The sequence below is a fragment of the Plodia interpunctella genome, chromosome 2 (genome assembly GCF_027563975.2).
Source record: "Plodia interpunctella isolate USDA-ARS_2022_Savannah chromosome 2, ilPloInte3.2, whole genome shotgun sequence".
NCBI classification, from domain to species: domain Eukaryota; kingdom Metazoa; phylum Arthropoda; class Insecta; order Lepidoptera; family Pyralidae; genus Plodia; species Plodia interpunctella.
In genome coordinates this window covers 4,312,128-4,338,861 of record NC_071295.1, presented here as the reverse complement: position 1 = coordinate 4,338,861, position 26,734 = coordinate 4,312,128, and the positions used below count along the sequence as shown (strand labels likewise).

Below are 26,734 nucleotides of genomic sequence, written 5' to 3'. Positions count from 1 at the left end.
GAAATTAATGAAAATGTTATCAGTCTGAGTGGATGATTAAAGAAAGGTCTGATCGGTTGCAGGTACGCAAGCTACCCGTGAGTGCGTTCAAGCGTAACGGTATGCAGGATCAGGAGCATTCGAAACTGCTTGGCACTACAAATTTCCTCATTAGAGGCCGTGACGTGTCGATAGAATGCGATGTCTGCACTAACCCTGTCAAAGTAGCTGATCCTGCCAAAGTGCCCCCGTGTGAAGCAAAGCACTACCTTGGCTGTAGAATGCTAAAAAAGAAACCCATTGAAGTATCACTTGAAGACATTTTGGATGATTAATGTATTTCATAATAAACGATTATTTGGAAATTGATAGACCACATAAGAATAATGATTTCCTAAATATCCATTTACATAAGAGGTGTGTAGAAGTTATGTTGATTGTAGAATAAAATTCGTTCAATAAATGCACCCTTAAAAATTTCAGATGCCCATATTTTAATTATAAACAAAGATATATTCTTTAGTAATGGGGAACACAAATGTCCAGAAAGAGTTTTATGTTCTTACAGCTTGAATACCGATGAACAAATATTCCTTATGAATATTGATTTTGATCCATTCAGTAACGTAATATTTGTGTATTTGGTTTCAGCGCAACCAGCCGACAGTGTTGATGCGCCGCGCCTGCGAAGTGGCCGTGGGGGCGCGCCCGCGCCGCAAGCCATTCGTAGAGTCCTGCTATACTGCGACCGCCGACAAACAGATCCATCGCTACCACAGCGAAGATGAACGGGTATTTTGTTATGAATAATTACCGGTACAGTTAATACAATTCGGTATGCAAGTCACAAAACTATATTGTTTGTTGATATAACGACCTGAATGGTTTCTATACTATCGACATTACTAAAGGCACATATCAGATCATGATAATGTGGGTGAGAAGGCAGATGCTGATGATGATGCTTTTGTCCAATTTGGCTATATTACATCTAAACCCAATATCTTTCATAATACAGAGAACATCCATATATACGGTAAGGTAGATAACCTTCATAGCTTTTCTCAGAGCCATCATGATTGAATAAGTAATTAAAAATATAGTTCTGTGACCTGTATATCTAATTGTGTTGTTCACTTATATTATTCCCACACGATGCTCGTTATAAAAAGCTCTTTTTTTGGTACTAATTGATTATATTATTCCTGTTCATCTTTTTAAAATAAAAACGGGGAGAATGTTGAAAACAAAAGTTCTCGTTTTATTTTTCTCATAGTCTCTTGTTGATTTTAGTGGAAAATACTGTTTTATTTGTTTTTGATTAGGCCTATCTTACTACAGTATTGTAAATACAAAAAAGAGATATTTCAGTGCTATTTTATGAAAATTAATATTCTCTTAGAAGTCGGAAAACCGTCACCTGAATTGATTCCAACGCAATATCCTTTCCGAAGCCAATGCAAAAAGCCAAATAAACGCTGGAGATAGAAAGAGAAATTCAATTTCATTATACAGTCTGTTCAAAACTAGAAAATTTATATTTTCAGTAGTCTTTTAACAAGTGGAATAAAAATACAGCACCTAACCTATATCAAAAACGAACTTTTGTCCACCTTCTTATTAATAGCTATTACTTAAAACAAAATTCATTTCGAAATGTTAAATTCGTTAGAAATCTAAATCTAACGTAATATTTGATTTGTTCCTTTGGAATGAAAATGAATCAAGGATCGTGTTATCCTACGAATTAGAATTTTAATTGAACCGTAGTAGGCGTTTGCGAGCAAATTACGTAAGATTAGACGTTATTTGGGGGCTGTTTGGTATGTTTTTAACAGCGATCGCGTCGCCTGGACCGCAATGTTTATTCGCCGAACGCTGCGAGGGTTCAGATGGGGATTTATTTGTAACTGAGGCTCAAGATGCGGCCCTTCGTGATTGGGCACTATAATCCTGACGGCTTGTGTTGCCGCCTCCGTACACATCGAAACGCTGACCTTTTCTTGAACTCGTCAAACAGTTTAACTTTTTCTATAGAATTATATATATTGCACGTGTACTTGATTGCTTCAAAGGTAAATATCACACTCTTATCTAACATTTCGTGCCCTTCACATAAGGCGCATCAAATGGGATCGTCGATGCTCTTTATGTCTTCACAATGCGAGATGCATTTTGTCAAAAATGTTAACTTTTTGTAATTCGTCCTATGACACTCCAACATTACCTTAGTTTACTTTGTCTTTTGATAAAATAATATAATATTAACATTAATAGAACGCTATTTTTTTAGTTACGAAAACAGTGTCCATTTTCGAAAATATTAATTTCAAATATTTAAAGCATATCAACAAACTCGTCTACGCTTGCTGTTAACGTTCAAATTGTCTTATAATTGATTCGTCTACCTCGCTTTAGAAATACCATTTTCAATTAGATTGGATTTAAACTTTTCTGTTACTCTCTGACTTTCTAAGCTTTAGTAATTAACAGAAAGCGGAGTATTGCTGGAAACACGAAACTTTCCGGATAGGAATTCTGTCTAACGATTCTACTTTTTTACCTGCGGAGTTAATTAATTTACGAGAGTCGAGTTTAGAAACTTACTGCTTATGCAAATAAGGGGATTGCTGTCGCCAACGTAGATTTTTTCGAAGTTTAGCACTAAGAAAGTTTTTTTCGTTTTATTGAACACACTTCGTGGTCAATAAATTGTTAATGAAAAGTATAATTTATTATAATTATGCTGGAACAAAGCCGGAGCTACAATAAAAAAAATATTCAAAATTAATTACAATCTTCTATGTAAAAAAATTAGAAATTACTTAACCGTTTAAAAATTACGCTACGCTTTCTATATGACATCAATAAGAGACTATTGTAGAACATCGAGGTGTACTTTTTCTAAGTCTTTCTATGACACAATGTAGCGTGAATTGTATGATATATGGACATAAAGAAATCATAACCCCTTACATAGCTTTAAACCCTGTACATTTTTGTCCTTTTAAAAAAAGAAAGTCAAGTTAAAAGGAAGTTTGATTGTATTTAATTATTTACAGGGCAATTGTTGTTTCCATTACGAGATGAAGGATTGTAAAGGCGTCGGCGAAGGTGGCACGCCGCAATGCGTGTCGTGTCCCGAATGTCTATACACAGATTGCGTGAAAGCCAGGGTGGTCCGTTCCAACAATAATTCATGTTGTTATTATTGTCCCTAAATTTGTTATGTCAGTCCATAACTTAAACATCTATGTAACATTGTCCTGAACAATTTTGCGGCTATATTAAAAGTTTTATGATATCTATTTTTGTTTAATTTTTCTTATGTTTTCATTAGCGCATGAAAATAATTATAAATTAAATATCATAGCTAAAAGTATTTCAATTAATTTATAATTATATAATTATTTTTAAAACTATAATTAATTTTTATGAATTAAAATTACTTTGGTCGTATCTGTTACTTGGGTTACTGGTATCTAACAACTTTTGTTCTACGACTTTTGTCTAAACGCAATAAATACAAATTCTTTTTTTAGTTTTATTGTTGTTTCCATAAAACGTTAACTCTATCTTCGATTCCGCTAATAACGCTACTGTACTATCTCGTGTTGCTTGGCTATTACATAGAGTTAAGATGTGTAGAATCGCAAATTAGATTGTCTACAAATCACGAAAAATCGTAGAATAAAAGTTGCTTGTTTTGATGTACCCAAGTATAGATATGACACAGAAGTACATATTAATTCACACTTGAAGAATCCTTATAATTAGATTGTACCCGCGATCCTCGTGTTTCCCACGGGAACACGGGAACAGTACAAGGTAAAAATAACATTGTTTTTTCTCTGAATGTAAGGTAATCCGTACTTTGTTCAATTCTAAATTTTATGATTTCAAGGATTTAAAATGGATTTACGAGAATCTAACCGTTTTTATTATAAAAAAAAAGGAAAACGAAAATATACTGCAAAGATCTTAGGCTATTTTACTAATCTAATAATGCCATTACGGTTTACTTGTTTTGCAAGAATAGAGCAGGTACTTACCTAGGTACCTTTTGGGTTACCTACTTAGAGTCAGAACATAACTTGTCAAGACGAGATTGATTTTATATTGTCTATTCTGTTCAATTCATAGTACTTACTAAATCCATGTTTATTAAGTAAAAAAAAACCTGATTAATCCATTGAATTCTGACATTTCTTTTATGAACCAGCCAAACTGAGCATGGAATTTTACGTTTCAATTAGAAAAACTGATATTTAAAACTGTGATGATAATTTTAAAATGGTAATTGGATTTTTTACCATCGTATTATCAAAGCTATTATGATTTTTTGGGAAATAATTTTTCTTTATCAGGAATTCCTATTTAGTGATTCACAGGTTACAAACCCTTTTTAGGAAAACCATTATATCAATAAAGACTAATGTTGATTTGTTTGTTGAAGTTTTTACTATGAGTTGACTTACGAAAAGAGCCTAACTTTTACTGACTGCAGAAATATGTTGTTTATTGTTTTTTACATTTAGTAAATCTACAAATGATATTTCATCTGTACTTCCCAATGATGTTAAAATGGATTGAGATCAAGTGAACTCTTGTAAATTAGAACTATTTCGGTTATACATTCATCTAATTTATTTCGTAAAAAACCCGAAGGTTTATTTCTATAGAATTAATTATTTATTTATATCGAAAAATGACACTTGACAGATTCCGTGGAATTAATATAATCCGGGTAGTTACCTAATTCGTTGTCAAACTAATTTTAGTTATTTTGTTTCAGGCGTTACGTCGAACGAAACCCAAGGCACAATCAGGCGGAAAAAGAAGGATCGCGGAAATTCGTAATAAAACCTCAATAAACTAGTGGCGTAGTGAAATAACAGTAAAACTTTTAGAGTTTGTGCAATCATGCGGAGCGTGGTGCAATTGTGTAATAGTGATTTGATTTTAGTGGGGTGGTGGTGAATGGGTGTGTGTGGGTGTGGGTGTGGGGGAATGCGAAAACGGCGCGGGTGGTCGGCGGGGCGAGGGGCGCGGTGACTGCCCCTGCGCACCATGCGGCAGGCATTGGCGCTTCTGCTTGTCGCCGTGTGCGCTGTAGCCTCTGCGCAGATCGCGTGGACGCCTATCTTTTTAGATGGCAGTAGTAAGTATTTGTTTATATAAGTTCTAACGACAGTGTTTAGTTAACGAAATACTATAAGAATGTAGGTATTGTAGTTGTACTAAATTAAGAATATTTAATTAACATGCTATTTATAGCAGAACTGAACGCATTCGTTTAGAGAAGTGGAGGTATATAAAGAAGAATAGTGGTACAAACAGGATTGCGTTAGTATAGTATCAGAATTAATTTTAATTATTGTTTCTTTTCAAATTTTATTAATTACAATGAAATGCAGATGTTGACACGTAATTTATTTATCAGGTCAAGTAGACTTATGGACTCAATCATCGACCGGCTGCGCGTGCCCGGGGGGCGGCGGAGAGGACTGCGCGTGCTGTGTGCGCGACGGAGCGTGCCCGTGCGGCGACGTCGCTCCCACCCGCTGTGCGCAGTGCGGCCTGGAACAGTACTGCGCAAATAGTATGTTACCATTTTTATTAAACCCCGTTTGCGTCTTGATTAGTGTTAAGTGCAGGTGTTCATAATCTGCACAGTCACTGATTAGTGTTTAGCCTTAGTATATCTACAAAATAAATGTAAATCTTGACTAGCATAAATAAAATGCTAGTCAAGATTCTTTCGATTCTTCAGATCTAGTCTGTCTACCGAGTGTCTTGTGTTTGTCTGTGCTGCGACTACCGAGCCTATAATGCGACTATGTAGATTGTATTCCTAATATATAATTTATATTAATATAACTTTACATTATATTGTTCAAATGAATACTTTCAAGGATTACATAATCCAAAGTATATAGGTATTACCCATAAAAACCGTTATGTCAAACCACCTAGTGTAGCACATTTGTGGATTCTATAAGTACTACAGCACACAGTCGTTACATTCACTAAAACCAGAACCAACCAATTAAGGCACATGCTAATGGATCAAGATAATCTTTACGGCCGCAGATATTAGCGCAAACAATGGGGGACAATTTGAAAACAGTCGGTTGTTGCTGGGTCCAGCCTCTCGAGTATTGTGACCGAACCGTGTTTACCTTTTCTCAAATAGCAGCCATTATTAACCCTTAGCCAACATCAAACCTTTCGAATGGTTTTACTTGTCTGGCGAGATTTGTGCTCTTATTTTTCTGGGTTATTCACAGTTATTATTCACAGTCCTTTAATTTTCAATTTTGTTTGCGTTCTGGGAATTCTTTGTTTGTTGTTTATCAACGGGAGTTAATCACCGGAATCACAGGTCAATAAAATTTATGTACCCATTATTTGTTTACAAAGAGTAATATTATAAACACTCACCTTATATATACCATAATCGACCCCAGATACAAATTTACATCAACATAAGACTTGTAATTTTTTGAAAAACAAGTAATATAAATATTTTTCTTAGATCACCCAGACAGATGATAATTTATTGTCACAATATGACTCCCTGTGGTGATTTTTGAGGCCAATACACAATAAGGTAACATAATATTTAGATAAATCTACCAAGAAAATATTCGGAAAATCTATGTCGATAAACAAATACAGGTTTAAAATATTACACAATTGATCTGAGGTTAATATAAATCTGTAAGTGTGTAAGTGACTAAAACTGAAACTTCCACTAGTGTGCAACATCACCATCGACTCCCGTATCTTGAAGAGCAAGTCGGGGAAGACGTTTGGTCAGATCAAGTCTCCCTCCATCGAGGGTCCCGGCTCCTGCTCGTACTTCCTGCAGCCAGACGCTGGGCAACGAGTGGAGATACAGATTTACAGGCTGGTCTCTGTTGGGAGGTTCAACGGTACCAGGTGAGGGTTCACTTAGTGTCATGTGACTGTCGTTTTGTCATTTTATTGAATAAAAAAGCTTCTTAATAGAGTTATATGTGTGGTGAGCAAAAGTTAAGATACATTTAAAGGGCGGTTATTTTCCCTCATTGTTAAGAAGATATTACTTAGTATTTATACAAGTATGACCTATAAGGATGGAAAGCTATACTTGAGTGAAGTGTTCTACAAAGTATAAGTCTTAAAAAGATACAAAAGCAAAGAAACCTTGTGGGTTACACGTGTTTGAAAGGTTCAAATCGATATGAATTGAAGAAAAGAATCGTGTGATGGGTAGGGCTGTCACCCGCAGCCTGCTGTGATCAATGTCCCGTCAAATTGAATATTCCAAGCGTAGCGTCTTGACGACCGCACGCTCGCTCTACCGGTAGGTAACCCTATTTGTATATTTCAAATTTACTTACAAGTATGATGGATGTTAGTACCTGTGGCTAAAGATATATTTACTTGCCAGAATATTTCAGCACACGTTGTAGGAGTAAAATGTTAATCTTTATTGTATTTATTTATCCTATTTAGTACATTTTTGCCATCGAGTCATTTCTATGGTATAAGTTATTTACCATGTGTCACTTTAAGTATGCAACGTGATAGCTCACAGAGTTCGTGAATACGGCTACGGTAAGCGTAGCACTCCTACGGATAGCGTGGCAGTGCTACGTTGCCGTCGTAGCATATCTATATCACATCTATATCACACTCCATAGGTGGTAGTTCTCACGACCATCATATCCTGGGCCGTTACCTGTACATTAGGGCAAAACCCTACCTACCACGGCAAGGATCCGTACCCCGCCCTATACGGGTCTGTTCGGGACAGCCAGCCAGTTATGCGCACTGATCGACGGTCCACCGTGCTTACTAACCAATCACAATTATCCATCTGGATTGCTGATAAACATCAAAGAACTCTTATTACGCAGCTAATCATAATCACAATAGAACACCAGCGATCATCACAAGCGTGTTCTCTCACTGGTCTCACAGGTACTAAAATCTCAAAGCAATGTGAACAAAGCAATGACTATCGCGTGCACAAACCAACTGCACGATTAACTATATGTGATATGCTGATATTTATTCAAGAGTTCTGGGTAACATACTGTTTGTCATTTGTTCATATACTACTGTTGTTTTATAGTCCACGGACGTCTAGGTTCCTGGGTACCTAGAACAATTTTTTATTATTTTCTTAAAATTATGTAGTGACATTTTCAATTTTCCAATATTAAGGAATTGAAAAAATGTTGATTGTATTTTCAATATTTTACTACTCTTGAAATGATTGTTGTTGATGAATCGAAACATTTTAATTTATTTTTGTTATTTCGGAATTCCTCCAAATATCCTTGTTAAAGATATGCTGCTATTGTATTACATGGCGCAATTTCTTTTTTGATGACCATTTTTATTTAAACATTTTATTTTATCTTAAAAACCTTATTTTTATGAATGTCATCGCATTGAGCAAAAAATTTTTTTTTTCTTACAGTACTTAGTAGCATGTCATCGATATATACAAACTTATTTTTTTAACTTTAATTATGTAGATCTATTTATACTATATATATGAGGTACTATTTAAATATCCCGTTTTTGTCTATTTTGATTATTTAATATTCATTTTTTGCTATGCTACACGAAGATTGCATATTTTTTTCAAAAAAAAATTGTTAAATGCCAGAACTATACTTGGAATGTATCAGGAACTACATAACTCTTGTGGATGTATATAGAACTCACGATTAAATAAACTACTGGCGCTAGTAGATTCTACCACTCATAAATTCAGTGAATTCAACCTCATCCTAGCCTGATAGGAAGCGGAGATGAGGTCTAGGGTGCTACACGCAAGCATAAAAAATCCTAATTACTATGATTATTTCGTTATGCAGCTGCGTTGGTGGGTGGCTCCAACTTGGCGGCGCGGGCGCAGTACGCAGCACGGTCGCAGCAGAGACGCGACTATGCGGCGCCAATGAGCGGTACACTCCGCCTGTCGTACTCTTCGCTGATCATGGAGCTTCTACTTTAGAGTTTAGGTAAGACACATACATTATAGAAAAAGACACATACATTATAGAAAACTAGCTACCCGTTCATGCTGCGCTCGGGTAATACATTATAAACATAATAAATTAGATGAAAGAAGAAGAAGGTTTAGGGGTGTACCCCTAAACCTTCTTCAGGAATCACTCTATCTACTGGTGAAAAGCGCATGAAAATCCGTGCAGTAGTTTTTGAGTTTATCACGAACAGACAGACAGACAGACAGACAGACAGACGCTGTAGAGGACTTTGTTTTATAATATTTAAGGATAAAGTAATTTTCACAAAATCTATCTTTCTATATCGGGCGTATCTAAGGTCTGTAATGCCAACTGAGAAAATCGTTGCAAAACAAGACCTAATATATTCCTACCCACGTACCCTCATAACATTCCATTCAACAAAAACAACATCCTGGAATCTCAATTTGGGTTAGTCAAGAATAACACGTAACACGCTGAACATGAGCTAATATATTAAAAAAATTGTAGATAAGCTTTAGCTTTATTTCAATGGGTACGTACGTATGTAATAATTCAAAGGACGGATAATAAATCAATTTACATTAGTCCGCTAATAGGCGGGATAGGCACTCAAAATGAGTGTTATTTCCGGAAGTGTTTGCATTGTGGCACACAGCGGCGAATTTTGTCCATTTGCAGTTCCGAAATGGGAACGGAACAAAAGGTCGGTTATGGCGGAACTGGCAATGCTCTATTCCGAATTGTGGCCGGTAACCGGACTGCAAATCTCATGTCTGCCGGCAATACACTTTCATGTGCACTGTGTGCATTGCAGTTCCTGAAAATATTAAGATTACAGAGATGTTTATATATCTCCAATAGTTAGCGTGAGAAGGACCAATTTAGTAAATATTTGATGATAGCAAATTTAGTTTGTGTAATCTTGTAACATGTTGTCTTCATCAATAATAGGTTTTTGAAATAATTCTAATCAATGTAGCAAGTCTAGATTATTCTTTGGTAAATTACATTTAATAATTGATCATTAACAGCCATTTTAATATAACCATTGCTGGGATCATCTTCCTTATGGTTGGATGTGATTATTTTTTTATAATATATTGAGCAGACGAGCATGCGGTTTGCGCATTACGCTTTACATATATAAGATTGGTGAGCGAATGCAGCCGGGACCAATGGTTTATTAAGTATTAGCTTTTGATTGTAAAATCTCGGTCATTCTTTACGAAAAATAATGAAGAGTATGTTTACCAATTTTCAGCTTTTTATCCTGAAAATTGTATTACGTCCCATACAATCTTTCAGCCCCATTTTGAAGGGGTTGAGGATTAATTTTTTTAAAAATCTGAAACACTTATTTATTAATTTGTTGTAAAGAACTAAAATCCAAATTTTCAAGTCACTTCAACGGTGTAGAACTTTCATATAAAAGTTTTTCACCCCTTTCACCCCCTTCGGGGTGGAATTTCCATAAATCCACCTCTTAGTGCTCACCTACAGGAATCTAAATGCCCAATTTGAAGCTTCCTACGCCCAGTAGTTTCGGCTGTACGTTGTCTGTCAGTCAGTCAGTAAAGGAAGAGTTTTATATATATTGATTTTCCGAATCACAGACGAGCTCAAAAGATCGATATTTTTGGTCACCCATCCTATCCATAGTAATAATAATTACTAACTTGTATTAGTGTGCCATATATAATCTTTATACCTCAGTAATATATAGGTATATATGTGGTATATATATACTGAAAGGTGCAATATCTATTGTTTATTTATTTTTCTCTATCGGAGTGCTGCCGCTAGCGATGAGCGATGCACAATGGAGCGAATAAGCTTAATTTAAAGCGACTTCCATTATGTCAGTACCTACATTGAAAGCCTAGTCCGTTGTTACTGTTAAATGATAAAATGCATTTGATATTTATAAAAAAATATCGGTATTTTACGTTTGGTATATTCTATTTTATGACTTCAGAATTTTCATTACTAAATAAATGGACCACTCGCTGTAGCTCACAATAAGCTGTAAGCTTTATTGTTATGGGTCCAAATCACAATATATTAAACACATCACACTGGGAAAAAATTATATAGCAAACATGGCTCTTTCTGCTCTAAGGCATGCAATAAATTAAACAGAAATGTTTAATTTGCCTTAGAGCAGAAAAATTCACAGATATTATAGTCAACTTACATATAAACATGTAAAATTTGGTAATATATTGTTACTTTGGTACTAGGATAACAGAGAAGACGGTGAGATCACAGTTTCTGGCCTTCTTCAGCTTCACGTCTCTGAGCAACTCGCAAGGTGTCGGGTTTCACCCCCGGGGTGGCTCTCGGATACCACACACAGGTAAGCACTTATAACAAAAACAATATTTTGTGTTTCTGTGGAATTTACTTAGCATATTATTCTCTTGATGTCAGAAGTCCCATTGATCTGTACCAGTTAACGATAGAATGTAGTATTATTCATATAAAATAACCAAAATATTGAAATAAATAATAGCATATTTTTTTTACATACCATACAGCCGTATGTGTTTTGACAATTGTAATTTTAGTCTATGGTAGCCACGTAGCATTGTGTTCCAATACATGTACAATCAAGGGCAGTAAGTTTGTTTATTAATTGGTTTGTTACGCATTCACGCCTCAATTGCAGAGTCGAACCAATCGGGATTTGCTAACGCGACCACATGCTAATTGTTTCGTTTGTTATATGAAGTGACTATTGCTGTGTGTGTGTGTTGTACATAGTGATTGTTATCAGCAATTATTGTTATGTTAGGATTTTAAGTACCACAAAATTAGTCTTCCAGTCTTATTTTTATTTATCAATTTTATTACATAAAATATAAACACATAAAGCTTTAAGCTTTTTCTACAAGTAAAAAATAGAAAAATCTTATATTCACTTATAGCCTATTTACGTACCCAATATTCTGGACATTACGCAAACATACATAAAACAAACACCTTTGGTCCCAGAAAAAAAGTATTGTTCACGTGGAATATTCACGCGGACGAAGTCACTAGCCAAAGTTATTTTCTCGTAAAATATACATTTAGAATTTGGTGTACGTCATTGTTATGCGAAGGCGCTGAACAAATAACTCTGGCCGTATTTATTGCGGGCCCGTGTCGCCAAAGGAGTTTTATTTGAAGGCGATACCAGCAAGTGCGCCGGACGTGGCCGACCCTCGTCAGGCACATGCTTATAATTATTTTCCTATGTGACACCTCCCTGTGTATTATTAAAATTATATCAATAAAATTTTGATCTATTTTGTTTAACGCATTTTTTGTTTATAACAATAATATTTTATGTAGTTCTCCTGTAGTTTGTCATTTAATTACTAGCTTTTACCTGCAGCCTAGTATGGATGAATAAAATACAAAAATATTTTTGACTTCCATCGAAATCGCCACATGTATTTCACTCTACATTATTGTAATTAATGTAAGCATAGTGATTGTTTACAAAAGACAAGAAAATCTCACATTTGTATTCCAAAACTCAAGCAACACCGCGTAAAGAGAGCATTATTTTTCTATTTCCATTGAAAATCAGCGCGGCTTCGTTGAAAATGGATGGTGCAGAATGAGTCCCAGGCTTCATATAATTTATAGCAATGTAGCATGCGCATGTTTCACCCGATTTGCACCGGCACGTCTGACGCGCCGTGATATATAGCTCGGGGACCGCGCGCCTCGGCCATGCTCCAGCGAAATGAGGATACAGAATTGGCGCTAAGCAAAAATAAATCATTATTCATTTTATTGGGCTGGTTGTTGCGTGTGGTTCCCGCACTAAAATAGGATCACCCCTTATCGTTGATGTCGTATATGGCGTCTGAGGGGTTACACAGCTTTTGCAGCTGACACGCATAAAGCTTATGCTTATTAGGATTGGGATAGCACCCGGTTGTAATTTTTTTTGTTTTTATACTGGCTCTGAGCTTCGCGAGGTCACCGTTCCGAATGCAACGGAGACGCAACGATGAGAGTGATTATTTATTTGTCATATTTTGAAGGATTAAATAATAATTAAAACACAAAGAGTAGTAGCTATATGACTTTGAAACGCACCTACGATTTTAGGATTTAGAATACCGTGAATTAAAATTGAATTGTACCCGTAACTATCTCCCTGCACTTTTAATATTTTGTAATGCATTTAATGCAATGGTATTTGCAAATATTTTCATCAATAAAAGCCGGCTGATTACAACATTGTCCAAATACAAATCACATCATGAGAATCATTGTTCATATCAGCATTGTTTTAGAACCAGTATCAAAATAAAACAAGAAACATTAATTTAAAATTTACAACATGCGTTCATTAACAATAAACTTTTATTCCGGCTTGTTTTCGCATGTGATTTCCGTTCCGGTACAAATGTTTTCTTTTCCAGCAAATATTTGGTTGGTTTACATGACGAAGTGAAATAATATTTACCTACACCGCTGTGAATATTCAGTCAGACGAGTACGAGTACGCAAATTATCCTGTACCTATAAACAATATTTTATTAAACGAATTCCAACGACTCATTAATATTATATTGGCAGACTGGAATGTTGAGTTTAATTGAAATAATATTATATTGTAACGCATTTTCTATTCAATCATTGTATTTCAAATAGATATTGATAGTTAAGATTATGATACATATATTAAAGGTATGGAGATAAATCTAGGATAACCTACCTGGAGAAAAAAGTCAAGAGAGAATATTAATGTAAATTAAATATGAGAAATGATTGTGTTTTTTAATATAGATTTATCCATTGATTCAAACACAAAATGTGACCCATTCGTCTACACCTATTAGTAGTCGTAGTTGAGTTCCATGCATTTGTATTCAATTCAAGCTTAAAACTCTCGCTCTGTACCGAGATTGCACATAACGATACTACGATACAGCATAATATTCGAACAAGCTAATTGTTTTCGTTATCCTTAAACTACATTTCTGACCCGTTTTACTTTTCTCACTTTTTGTCTGTTTGTTATATATTTATTGTACGAAAATAATTATAATATAATTTACATTATAAATAATATAAGCTATAGTATAAAATTAATCCAATAGAGTTAAATGTACAACGGCGGACTTGTTCCGGGTAGGGATCTCTTATAAGGTATACCTATAGTATACGGGCGGCGATAGGTGGAGAGGACATGTATACAGTTGTCTGCAGTAAATTTGACAAGCTTTGAAATGTGAAAATAATCAACTATGGTCTTACTTTCGAAGGCCGCAGTTCGGATGGTATAAATTAAAATTTTTGTGTTCGCGCTAAAATTTCACGAACAAACATTTTCGCGTGTGCTGTGGCCAAATTTTTCAGTAAGCTTTATTTAGTGTTTTAGCATATTTTTTTACTTAAATTTTATATTCGCTGTATTTGCCTATGTTCCAATGAACTTAATGTTATTTTCTTTAGTGCTTGTTTTCCTGTATAGCAATATTTTAAATTCAGTGGCGTTGGTTTAGCACTATGCGCTGGCTGGTATATAGCCAAACACTACAATAGCTTTATAGTTTGCATTATTCGTGTAATAAAACCATGGATGAGACTATGGATCAGAACCCATAGACTAAGGCGCGGGAAAATGCATCTGTTGCTAAACTAGAGTAAAACTAAAGTAAAAGTGCATGTACTTTTCATCTAAGTATATCTGAAATAAGTATTTATTTACATTATTACACACGACAAAAGTAAAAGGAGAAATCCCAAGCATCTATCTTTAAGGAAAAATTGAGTTCAGATTACGATCAATACCAACTAGGCTATTAGCAGCATGGGTCATTACTACTCCGATTTATGGGCAACAAAATTTTATGCTTAGCTCGGCTATCGTGCCTGGGACCTAATTACACCAACTACGTAAAACTTACTGCGAAATGGCGAAACTTTATCACGTGCATACTAAAGAGATAACTGTCTTCGTTATAATGATAGGTAATTGCGATAAATTGTTGTCTATTTTAACCACAAAGTAGGATTTAGATTTTTAAGTTGCCGAGCAGTTAGTGCCGTAAATTGTAGAGCATTATTTTTGCCGTAGAATGGTGAGATTTGAAAAATATTGTGTGTAAAATGCTAACAATATACTTTATAACAATCTCACTAATGTAGTCAACATTTTTTGTGTATTTTCTTAGAACGGGTACTGTTTTTTTTGCGAGTTCTTTGGGAAATTTACTTAACACAAATTCAAACTAACTTTATCATTTTATTCTCTTGACTCTTCTTTGCCTGTTTCTACTTTCTACAAATGTCATCATTTATGCATCTAAAATGACCATACTTAATTAATCGAGTCTTAACGTAAGCCTAACGTAGACTGAAAAAGAAAATATTTTCCATTTGTTGTAGACTGTGACTGGTTGTACCAGGACGTGTCGTGTCGCACTCCTGGGTCGTGTGTGCTCGCGAGTCCCGGGTACCCGGGGCTGTATCCTCCCCACAGGCTCTGCCGGTACCTTTTCACCACCAACTCTGTAAATACGAGGGTCAAGATCATCTTTACATCGATACTGCTGCCTAGAAAGTAAGTATTAATTTTTTTTTTATTTACTCCAAGTGAGTTAATAAATAAAAAAAATGATGAACAATTTTTTCCTGACTGAAACCTGTAGCGGGCAAATATTTGTATATTTGCCCGCTGGGAATCGAACCTCCAAATAGCGGACGAGCGTGATGACCGCTACGCACCATTTTGATCCGTCTAAATAATAAACTCAAATTAGGAATTCAGCATTCACTTCCACAAAAGTATTCACTGAATATGAATTTGTAAATCTATAGTTACAAACTCACATATTAGAGCTAAATGCGAGATAAAGACTTCATTGTTTGTTACTCCGTAATCTCCACAAATGACCATTTTCCTATAAAGAATCCTTTTACAATGTCACTGTCCAGCTCTTTAGGAAGCATTTTATCAAGCACCCGTATGAAATCCAGTTGGAAGTTTGAAAGGCTTGCGAACAATCGCGACGGTAAATAAAGGACTGCTATCTCCCTTCCACCCTGTGGGTCGTGCTGGGCTGAAAAATGTCGAAGTCATTCATTTTAAAGAGCTGTATGTCTTTTCTTTTGTTTTGTCGTCTATCTCTTGTTTGGGCGGTTATCTTGTTGTCTTAATTTTCTTCAACTTCAAGAAAAACTTCAAATAAATTATTGTGACATGAAGTAAAAATAATTGTAAAATACTATTATTATCACATCGTTACATAAGTTTACATATTTTTGCACTCTACCTCTTAAAATATAGTTCTGTAGTAACTTAGGCTTACTTAATTGCGCCAGTCAACTTTGACGTAAAATTTAACCAGCGCGCCACCGCTAATTGTTAGATAAAATGGCGACCTTTACGTTGCTGTGCTCACATTAAAGTTAACGTCAAAATTGACTAGTGTAACGCACCCTTGCTGTATAAGAAAATACTACCTCTAGTAACAAGTTCTGAAAGGCTGCGCTGAAAACTTTTATTGCTGTAAACAAACATTATATTTAGGCGACACATTGCAGTTCCAGTTTATTTGTACAAATGTTACTCTTCAAATAAAATAATGGTCGCTTTAGAGAACTTTCTCGCACTTATATTTAAGTTATAGAATGAGTTCTAAGATATTCTTTCCGAGAGATGACTTCGTTCTGCAACGAAGATGTGAAAGTTTGTTGAAAGGTTTCCTTTTGCATCAGCAAAACGTCCATTGCTTCTTTGATTTTTCTAACGACAAAACCCCAGGATATCACAACACGATATCTGGACACGTGGTCACGAACGTATACTATGTTTGATAGGCATTTTGTCTAATTTACTTACTAAACTAGATTAATAACATAGATAGTTTCTATCAAATGCTGCTCACTGTACTTGTGTTGCCAAAGCCTCCCACTTGGAACGATAGCATCTAAATAGTATTACCATCTAAATAGTAAATTGATAAGAAATTCTTTTTTTTTGGAATATTATGTCGCAGGTTCCAACACCATTTACTTATTTTCGGCTAAAGATTTTCTAAAACGGAATAAATAAAGAAGTGTCGATAAATACAGTATATTAAGATAATAATTATTACTAGAACTCTGAAATAAGGATTATCAAATAATGTTTTCTCAATATATATGGTATGAGAAGCGCACAGAAGCCAGCGCATTTTATAGCGAACAAGCGCATAGCGACGGCTTCGGATGATATCTTTTGTGATCAAGATTCCTCAGGAGATGCATGATTGAAATTGCGCATTATATTGCTAATAGTTTGAAATAGTTTGGCATAGAATGAGATGACATTACGAAATCATGTTTATCGCGATTGGCATCAGTTCAGTAATTCCACGGCAGAAAAACATACCTTATGCAAAACTAGTATAAATATAAATAACTAGATGCCCGTCCCGGCTTAAACGTCCACGGGTAAAACCATAATAAAACTTTCTCAGAAATGACCCTATATAGATAATCAGATGGTATTACTAATTTCCATCAATTTATTAGTGTTTACCGCTGAGCTGTCTACTCATATCTTTTGTTGACGAAATTTTGAATGAGATTATTCGTTATTTCTTTTCACCCTCATTTAACTACCCTAAAGGTCAAATTTTAAGAAATCCTGAAACACGGGTTTTATTGTTTTTGCTGCATGGTATTTATACCAATTTTCAAGTAGATCAGTAAAGAGTTTCGTTATTTTTCATACAAATTTACCCCCAAATTTTTTCCACTTTAGGGGTCAAATTTTGAAAATTCCTTTCTTATCTGAGCACTACGTAATAACCTAAAGCTACTGCCCGAATTTCGCGTTTATAGCTTCTATGGTTTAGGCTGGGCGTTGATTATTAAAAAACGCTTGTTCTTTTATATATATATATATAGATAAAGATATTGATGCTTCGAAATAATATTTAAATCAATCTTTTATATTTGAGAGAGTGGAAAAAGTGAATACTAAATATAAATAGAATGTATGTAAATAGAATGTAATAAAGTTTCCAAATTTCACGAATACTTTCTACTTCTGTATTCAAATATGCCCTGTTTATGACCAGCTTTATGGAAGGTACTGCCTTTCTTTTTGATTCCATTCGCTTTTGTGACGGGAATAAACTTGTCCATATCATATTTATTTCCAATCCTTTGTGACTGCCGCAGAGATAGTAATACTTATATAAAAAACAAGAATATATTTGTATTTGTTCCCAAAAGATACGAGTATGATAAATTAGTTTAATATTTTTCACTTAAAGTAGAAATATATGTAACATTAATTTATGTAGACCTAAAATAATTATCAAGCACCTGCTATAAAAGTAGGATTCCGCTTGAATCCCTTGAATTAATTTCTAGACTGATAGCTCTGAAGGCTCCATTAGGACTAGCAGGGGCTAGCATGAATAATTGACAACATCAAAATTTATAGTTCTACTCATGTTCAATGTAATTTTTAATTATCCACGACGATACTATTACGATCTTGTAAATGTATTATATCGATAGGTACTATGGATGGATGACGAATATTGCTACTACTGCCACGGACGGCAGTAGCACTGCTATGCTCGGGGCGTAGCACTGCTACGGATGGCGTAGCACTGCTACGATTTCGACGTAGCGCTTGTTGTACTACCAACGCTTAACACTCATATTATGTGCAGTTTTTTTTTGTATTTATAATATTTGTGGGCTTATGTATATTATCCAATGTAACGATGACGTGTAAGTTATCCTTAGTACAAAGGTCAGAAAGTGTAAAGGTAAATAACGCCGAAGAGATTACAATCAATTAAAATAACGTAATAAAAATCCTGGCAAACTATACTAATTAGTAAGCGCGACGCACCAAGACTGCGAGTAATGGCCAGCGTAATGTGATCCCCGGCGACGTTAATCCGACAGAGGAAATTTTACTCTATGCTTTTGTTTTTAAAACCATGATAGTGCACTTATAAGGCCTCTTTCACCGCTTGCTGATAAAGTTACTGATAGCCAATAACATATTGGCCTACACATCGAACAGATAGCGTTAAAAACAATCACAATTGTTTGACGGCTAACTGGCAAATTATTTCAGGCAGCTTTATCTAGCAGTTAGTTTATCTGTTAGATTACTGCATAGTATTTTACGAGAAAGTGTTTAGATTAGCTAGTTACAGCTTAGATGTTCTAAAAACGCGTTATAATAAACGAAAACCGCTTGTATTGTAGAAATAAAGTACATGGTTATAAAAGTCACCTGCGTAGAAAATGAGGCTTCTAATTTTAAATACTTTTAGTAACGTAGTACGTACGATTTTAGTGACTACTACTAGTTCTACACGTAAAATCATCACACACATCGCGTTCTGAATTAATTCAGTTTTGCCAAGCTACATTAAATCCAACATCAATATTCTAGATCGTGTTTTTGAAGTACAGATTCCACACAGTTCTGATATTTTAGCAAATTTCATCTCGTTTCCAAATGTTTTCATACTCAAATGTAACTTTGAGAAGAAAAAAATATTATTTTTCTTTCATTCCTGAATAAAATTCTGAAACTTGTTTTTGAAGAATAGTATTGTATAGTATTGAGTTTGATTTTATATTAAACTATAGGCCCGTCCCGGCTTCGCACGTAAAAACATAATAAATTATACACCTAAACCTTCGTTTTGAATCACACTATCTATTGGTTAAAATCACATAAAAATTAATGCGTCGGCTTTTGAGTTTATCGCGAACAGACAGCAGACGCGGCAGTGGACTTTGTTTTATAATATGTAAAGATGTAAGGATGCTGAATATATTACATAGATTTCTTTATAAATTCGTCACACAAATTATCAATTAGATTAAAACAAATCTCAGTTTTTGCAATCTTGTTTACCAAATTTATTTTCGTCAATAGGACATTGTTGCATACATCCATTTCAATCGCTTGAACCTCAATAAATCTTTGTGGAAAGGCGGAGTGAAATAAAAGCTCTATCTTCCTGCAATATGTTCCCACACAAGTATCTCAGCACTACCACAATCCATGTCTCGAGTTTATCACAAACATGCCCGTTGTTACAAAGGATACGTTTGCTCTCTCATCTTATATGTTATTACAACTATTTGCGATAAATATCTGGATTCACTGTGTAATGCTCTTGGAATATACTTAACTGCCTGTTTGTTTTAGTGAAGCGTTTAGGAGTATGAAGGAAGGGATAGGAAAATGTTTGTGTACTAAAACTTGTAGAAGTTTTCTTTTTTTATGTTTGTATGCTTCGAACTTTTATATGTAACCGTGTTAGCAACTTTACACGGTATTGTGAATAAGTATTTTTTCTCTCTTTTAGTGTCAATTAAATTTGAACTCAATAATTTTAACTTGAACCATACTAACAACAGACCGATCTGCGTCTGATCTAATAATACCATTTTAATAGTCATTCCCACTCGACAATAATAAGAAGCATTTCATATTTAAATTGCAGTACCCTTCTAATTTTACTTCAGCGAAGTCAACCAATTCATTTATGTTTACCCTCGATTTGTCAAGATGCAAAAAACCTGTAAACTGAAACTTATTTCTGGGCGAACCGGTGAACGCTTGAGAGCATTGGACTCGGGTCATTTGTCTCACATCGTTTCCGTTGACGCTTTTTCACCAACCACAATACAAATTACGGTACAAGTAATTTATGTATACAAACATCCATTCATTGAATACCAACGAGTTTACTAGGTAGAAATATTTATTATTAACCTACAAGTTGAATGTGAGGATTTAAAGATGAACACCATAGATTTATAGGAACACTAAGGCTTGCACCAGTCAACTTTGATTTTAACCTGCGCACCGCCGCAGATATTTAGCCAAAATGGCGTATTTGCCTTTTTTCTACGTATACTATAGTTAACGTCAAAGTTGACTGATGCAACTCACTCTCAGACGTCCCGACGATACACACTACTTGCATTTTCACGGTTCTCCATGTCAGTGTGACACATTCGAAGTACGACCTTCTTGTCCCGATTTTTCCTTTTCATCGCGATATCAATTCAAACAAACGTTAAATAAAAATTCTCTTTTCCGTGTTCAAATATACTCATTTCTTGCAGTCACTGCGCCACCGACTCGCTGTCCATGCGCGCTGGGAACTCTCCTTCTGCGCCACTCTTGGGCACGCTGTGCTCGGAGAGAACAGCCACTCTGGAGTACCCTGGCCCAAACCTGCTGCTGGAGTTCACGTGAGTCCAACATGACTCGTGGCAACCTCGGGTTAAAATTATCTTATACCAAATTCCATCCTTAAAATAAAATGGTAAGCCCTACTGGCATGATAGGGAGATCCTAATACTGTTAAAATTAGTTTCTTTTTATATTCCTACTTAGCAGTGCTCAGTTCGAAATGTTGTTAGTTTGTAGCATTTTAGTAAATAGATATCACATGAAAAAGTAAAGGCCTAATTTCTGAATTTGACATCGAAATTCGTCAATTTGTCAAAAGAAACAAACAAGTTTTCATTCAGAAATAAGTAATAGGAAAACCACCGTAACTTGTAAATAACCAACAACTTGAAAGCTGACATTATAAACAACAATACTTGTTCTACGAGTTTTGATAATGCGTTAGTTTTTAAATTTTCATACAATAATAAAAGTATGTAACCCTGCTGTAATGAAGATACATTTCGAATCCCATGAAATCATATTCTTAATACATTCGTTAGCTTTGTTTACGACGGTTGTATCGTATCACATTTAACCTTTCCTTCCTGTCTGTACATACGATCATTATTTCATTATACTGTTATGTATGCCAAGTTACGTTATAACCAGCAGAAATTCATAACAAGTAATTTACATTTGATCCAAGTATGAATGCGGTCTAAAATTATGACTTGATACATTTGTCCAGTTCCGGTCCGCTGGTCCCTCCGTACGATTACAACGGGTTCATTGCCAAATTGGAGTTTATAGAAGGAGTGGACGCGAGTGGGCCTCCCCCCACCGTGCTGCCGGCCTCCCCTCCCCTAGCAGCACTCACGCATCATGTGCAGAGTGGTAAGAGTTATAATTTCACTCGTTCTAGTTTATATGCGAGCAAAACAAAATTTAAATATTTACTTTAATAATACCGTAAAAAGATTTTACGGTATAATTAAAGTAAATATTAGGTACACTGAAAATGTAACATTATGCTAAGTATGTTTCTTTGAAAATAAAGTCCATTAAAACTACATTTGAGTAAAAATATAAGAAGCTTTGCATTCAGTAATCCTGTTACAAATATGTGTATCGAGGCATGATTTCTATTGTAAAAACCTGTTCATAACCTTGCTAACTTTCGAGCTTATTATAGAAATGTTACCATTGTGTCAAATACTGAGAAAGTCGTTCATTACTTTATTTATGCCAATTGTGTCATGGGTGTTTTGTTATTGTTCAGTGGATAGGATGGCGATAGAGAGCAACGCAGTGTCAAACGAAGTGTCCAACAATGGGCGAGTGGGGTGTGGCGCCACTGTTCGCGGGTTCGGGCCTGGAGGTGCGCGCTCCGGCCATTTTGACACTCGCGCCACCACCTGGCGGTCGCAGTGCGCTATACATCTCCTTGGTGCATCCACGGACGTGGTGCAAGTCTCGTTATTTAATTATAATTTAAGGTGCGCTTTTATTTTTTATTTTTAAATATAAATAAAGTTATTTAAATCTGTTCGTCCTAGTCGATATTATCTGAATAATCTGAAAGTTATTACTGCATATTATGTATAATATTTTTAGACATGTATTTACATATTTTTTGAAGTGATAACAAATGTTATATTCAATTTATTTACCTATTTAAACGTGTGCAATTCCATACGTAAATTGTATTGTTATGCTAAATGCAAACGTGAACTAGATTAATTATTCTTGTGAAATAAATAGCCATAACATTAATTAAATTACGAATAAAAGTGGCGTTATCATTTTCGATTTATTGTGCCTATTAAACCACAAACCAATTGGAATATATATACATATATTATATATAGCTTCATCATAAATCTTTCAATATTTTAATTGCTTTTATAGGTTTGCATATCCGTTTATATGCAATATTTAAAAGAGTTATGTATTTTAAAATATATATGCACTAGAGGCCTGTTCCAGCTTCGCCTTCCTCAGGAATCACACTATCATTTGGTGAAAACCGTATAAAAATGCGAGCTTTTTAGTTTATAGCAAACAAACAGACAGATACGGCAGAGGACTTTGTTTTATAATGTGTAAGCATATATATTAATGAGCCTTAGGCTTGGACTCCAACACTTCATTACCGGAACAATTTTTAGATGAGAGAGAGTATTACAAAAATACAGTTATTTTTAATATTTTCAGTTGTGATGTGGCATTAGTGGTAATGCGTTTTTTTCCTATTTCGTTCCACTATAATAAGTTTGTGTGGCTACATTATGTTTTGTTTTACATTAGGTTACCAAGCTGTCGATCTCATATTGAGATTTTAGAAGGGCTTCACGAGTTTGGTGGTAGAGGAGATAGACTGGACAGGTCCGAGAGAGGAGACCGAGCACTCCTCAGAGTGTGTGGTCCCTCCATGAGGGAAGCCAGGGATCAGTCCGGAAGGTTCCACATCCGCCAGGCTGTGACATCTAAAGGTGCTAATTTGACCATAATGGTGCGACGGTCCGCTTCGCAAAATGAAGAGGAATTTGTGGATGGTGCCTTTGCTTTTCATGATGGTAAGTGGCAAGTATAGTAATGGTAAATTGAAGCGGTGGTGGTGTAATGGTAAAGACCGCCTGTGAACCGAAAGGTCCCAGATTTGAATCTTACTTGCGCCACATGAGTTCGTATCTATGTAATATATCCCTACTTAATTAATTATTACGACAGTTACTCAAACGACTTCCAAAAAAGGAAGAGGTTCTCTGTTCGAATGTATATACATTTTTGTGTTAAAAACTTACCCAATTTATTTTCATCAGAATACCTAAAACATCCGTTGAAATATATCTACTGAAGTGAATAGTAAAATCAATAATAGGTAATGAACAGACCAGGATTTTTTCCTACGTCGTACCTACATCACAGTAATGAGGCCCGCTGACGATGCCTGACGTCTCCCCTATATGTGTACAACTTAGTGAATATACGGAGAAAAAACTTCAAATCAAAGGATTATATTTTAAATTGCATAACCTTAGTCCCAAATCGCCGTATGCATGGAGTTCCAAATAGTTAAAATTCTTACATACCAAATACATTATTTTAAATAAGACTATTGATTGTTATAAATAAATCGATAGACGATGATTTTGTACTGTGGAAAGCAGGCAACATTGATATCTTTTTCACATATTCCAATATAATTTACAATAATGTCGATTTAAATAAACAGATACTTAAGGACAAATCATGCGGATTGATTTAGCACCAAAGTAAGGTCAGAGAGTTGTCGCACAGATTGACGACTAGATATGAATTTAAAACGTTTGTACTATCAATATTTTATGCCGTGAGCTTCCTCATTTTCTTTTGCATAGCTTCAGTAAGCAATCAAAGACAGCGAACAAAAGTCGCTACTCATTACTTAGAGTATATTTATCTGAATAAACGCCTATTTTCCTTTATATGCTCGATATAGTTCGCTGTGCTTAATGAAGAAAATTTAAAATTGAATAGGTTTGTTGCAGATTTTTATTCATACTTCCATATTATATACATATACATACAATATTATAAAGAGAAAAAAATAATTTTTGTTGTAAATTTGGCACAGATACAGATGAAACTTAAGTAGTAACATAAGCTACTTTTTTATTGTGGTTTTACGAAGCGACACCCGGACTGGTCGCAAGTTTATTATATTTTCTGATAGCAAAATTTTCATTGTTGCAATATACGTACTTTTCGTACAGAACAACACGAAGGTACGGCATCGCCAGACGCAATGTGCGCCTCGACCCACTACGGGCTGGCAGCGCCGACCCATGGCGGGGTCTCCGCGCCTTCTCATCACCACATCTTCTGGAACATAGAGGAGCGGTTACTCTGCACACATAGGTTCATACCCGCTGCTAATCAGAGCGTGACCATTGAGGTGAGGCATTGTATTGTGCATGCTCTGAAATTGAAACTTCGGTGCAGATATTTAAACCCCAAAATCAAGTGACAAAAACTGTTATTAAAGATGTTTGTAAATAATCGAACATATCATAAAAGCTATAAACAAATGGTGCCCTTTATCACTATAGATCCCTAGACAGAAGTTAAAATAAACAAGAAAACCCAAAGTTGTTTAACTTTATTACCCGTTAATAAGTGATCCAAGTGGCGCGGCTCGGAAATGGTCGAATAAGGCCCGCCTCCCACGGGACGGCCAATGGTTTTTCCGGTCAGCGACAACGCGGCCACTGCGACTCGATACAAAAGATATTTATAGAACGCAATCTGTGCACTGTTCACTGCTCCAGTATTCATGACAAACGAGGATATTGGTTTTTGGCCGTTTTAGTTGTTGTTTTTTGTTGAACTATAATATCTGGGGGAAATAGAAATACAATCCCAAGTATTCTTTGTTATTTTACATGTTTTGAGAGTTTGTATGTTTATGAAATTTCATTTAGATCATATCTTAAGTGTTCTCTCATTTGAGCGTTTTCCCGATTTATTCCTCAGCCATTGAGCGTCGGAGCCTAGAGGCCGCTTTCTTAATTATTCGTTTCCACTTCGCACGGTCGTGTCGGCATCCCTAGTTGTCAAACCACTGGCTAAGTAAAAATTAAGAACCTATTCTTGAACACATGAGGAGAAACTGAAAGCGTTGTTGTTTTGTTAGATACAACGCTTGGATCGCATGTGGAGCGCTGAGCCAACTGGTACAGTGGGGGCTGCCGGTTGTCGCACCGCATGCGGCGACGCCGGCTGCGAGTGCCGCGCCAACACCCCGCTGCACTACCACGACCACATCGCGTTGGTGGCGGGCGACGGCACGCATCTCTCCTGCTTGTGCGGGGACTTCCAGGTGAGGAATAACGCTTGTAGTGCTGAGCTCGACGGAGCGATGCGGAACGTTTCACGAAAATATCAAATGTGGACGTATATAATATGACTACGCGCGGATTTTTCTCTACGAATATGACCGGTGAGTCACAGCTCCTACCTAAAATGATATAATGTACCTACAAACTAAATGTCATAAAATTTTCTTTGGATCACACGAGCTACCTCCATAATAGGAGATTTTATGAACCGTACCGAAATGTTACTATGTATTAGGGGTTTATTTTGAAATAACTATCTTTGATAGCAAATTTCCCAGACGAAAGCGTATTAAATCAGCACAAGCTCAATTCAAACGTGGGATTTCCCATAGGCTTAGGGTTCCGTACCTCTAAAAGTAAAAACTTATAGGATCGCTTCATTGTCCATCTGTCTGTCTGTCTGTCCATCTGTTATCAAGACCTTTTTCTCAAGAACGCGTAAAGGTATTAAGTTGAAATTTATACCTAACATTATTATTATTAGGGAAAAAAACATATTTTTATTTGTAATTAGTTTCGTACAAAATGGTGATGGCTTTACGGGACGACTTAAGGACTAATTAGCATAGCATTCCCGAAGTTGGGTTGACGTTAGTTGTTGTTAGTATCTTCAAAATGTTGTCCCTCGTTGCGCGAATCTAACTCTCTTGACCGGTTTTTTGACATACGTGAGACCATGTCAGATTGGG

General features: G+C 35.6%; 1 protein-coding gene and 1 long non-coding RNA gene across 7 annotated transcripts in view; one reads left to right on the top strand and one right to left on the bottom strand.

Moving 5' to 3' along the window:
- The window catches only part of LOC128678235 (uncharacterized), a 46,496-nt gene that overhangs the window by 12,509 nt on the left and 7,253 nt on the right, over positions 1-26,734 (top strand). For 3 of the 6 annotated variants that reach the window (XM_053759656.1, XM_053759646.1, XM_053759664.1), the window contains 14 exons: positions 63-396; positions 631-771; positions 4,775-5,140; positions 5,423-5,581; positions 6,741-6,924; positions 8,859-9,005; positions 11,237-11,352; positions 15,393-15,567; positions 21,114-21,242; positions 21,914-22,059; positions 22,445-22,661; positions 23,473-23,741; positions 24,921-25,102; positions 25,841-26,026. In XM_053759656.1, coding sequence (XP_053615631.1) covers positions 5,050-5,140; positions 5,423-5,581; positions 6,741-6,924; positions 8,859-9,005; positions 11,237-11,352; positions 15,393-15,567; positions 21,114-21,242; positions 21,914-22,059; positions 22,445-22,661; positions 23,473-23,741; positions 24,921-25,102; positions 25,841-26,026 — 2,001 coding nt within the window. In that variant the 5' untranslated portion in view covers positions 63-396; positions 631-771; positions 4,775-5,049. Of the gene's footprint in view, positions 1-62; positions 397-630; positions 796-4,774; positions 5,141-5,422; positions 5,582-6,740; positions 6,925-8,858; positions 9,006-11,236; positions 11,353-15,392; positions 15,568-21,113; positions 21,243-21,913; positions 22,060-22,444; positions 22,662-23,472; positions 23,742-24,920; positions 25,103-25,840; positions 26,027-26,734 lie in introns of all 6 variants that reach the window. The other 3 variants (XM_064436638.1, XM_053759681.1, XM_053759690.1) reach the window with 3 other exon arrangements.
- Positions 9,534-11,733, bottom strand: LOC128678266 (uncharacterized). Its single transcript, XR_008405623.1, has 3 exons — positions 11,527-11,733; positions 11,191-11,439; positions 9,534-9,813 (listed from the first exon to the last, which is right to left on the bottom strand). It is a non-coding gene; the product is annotated as an uncharacterized LOC128678266 (long non-coding RNA).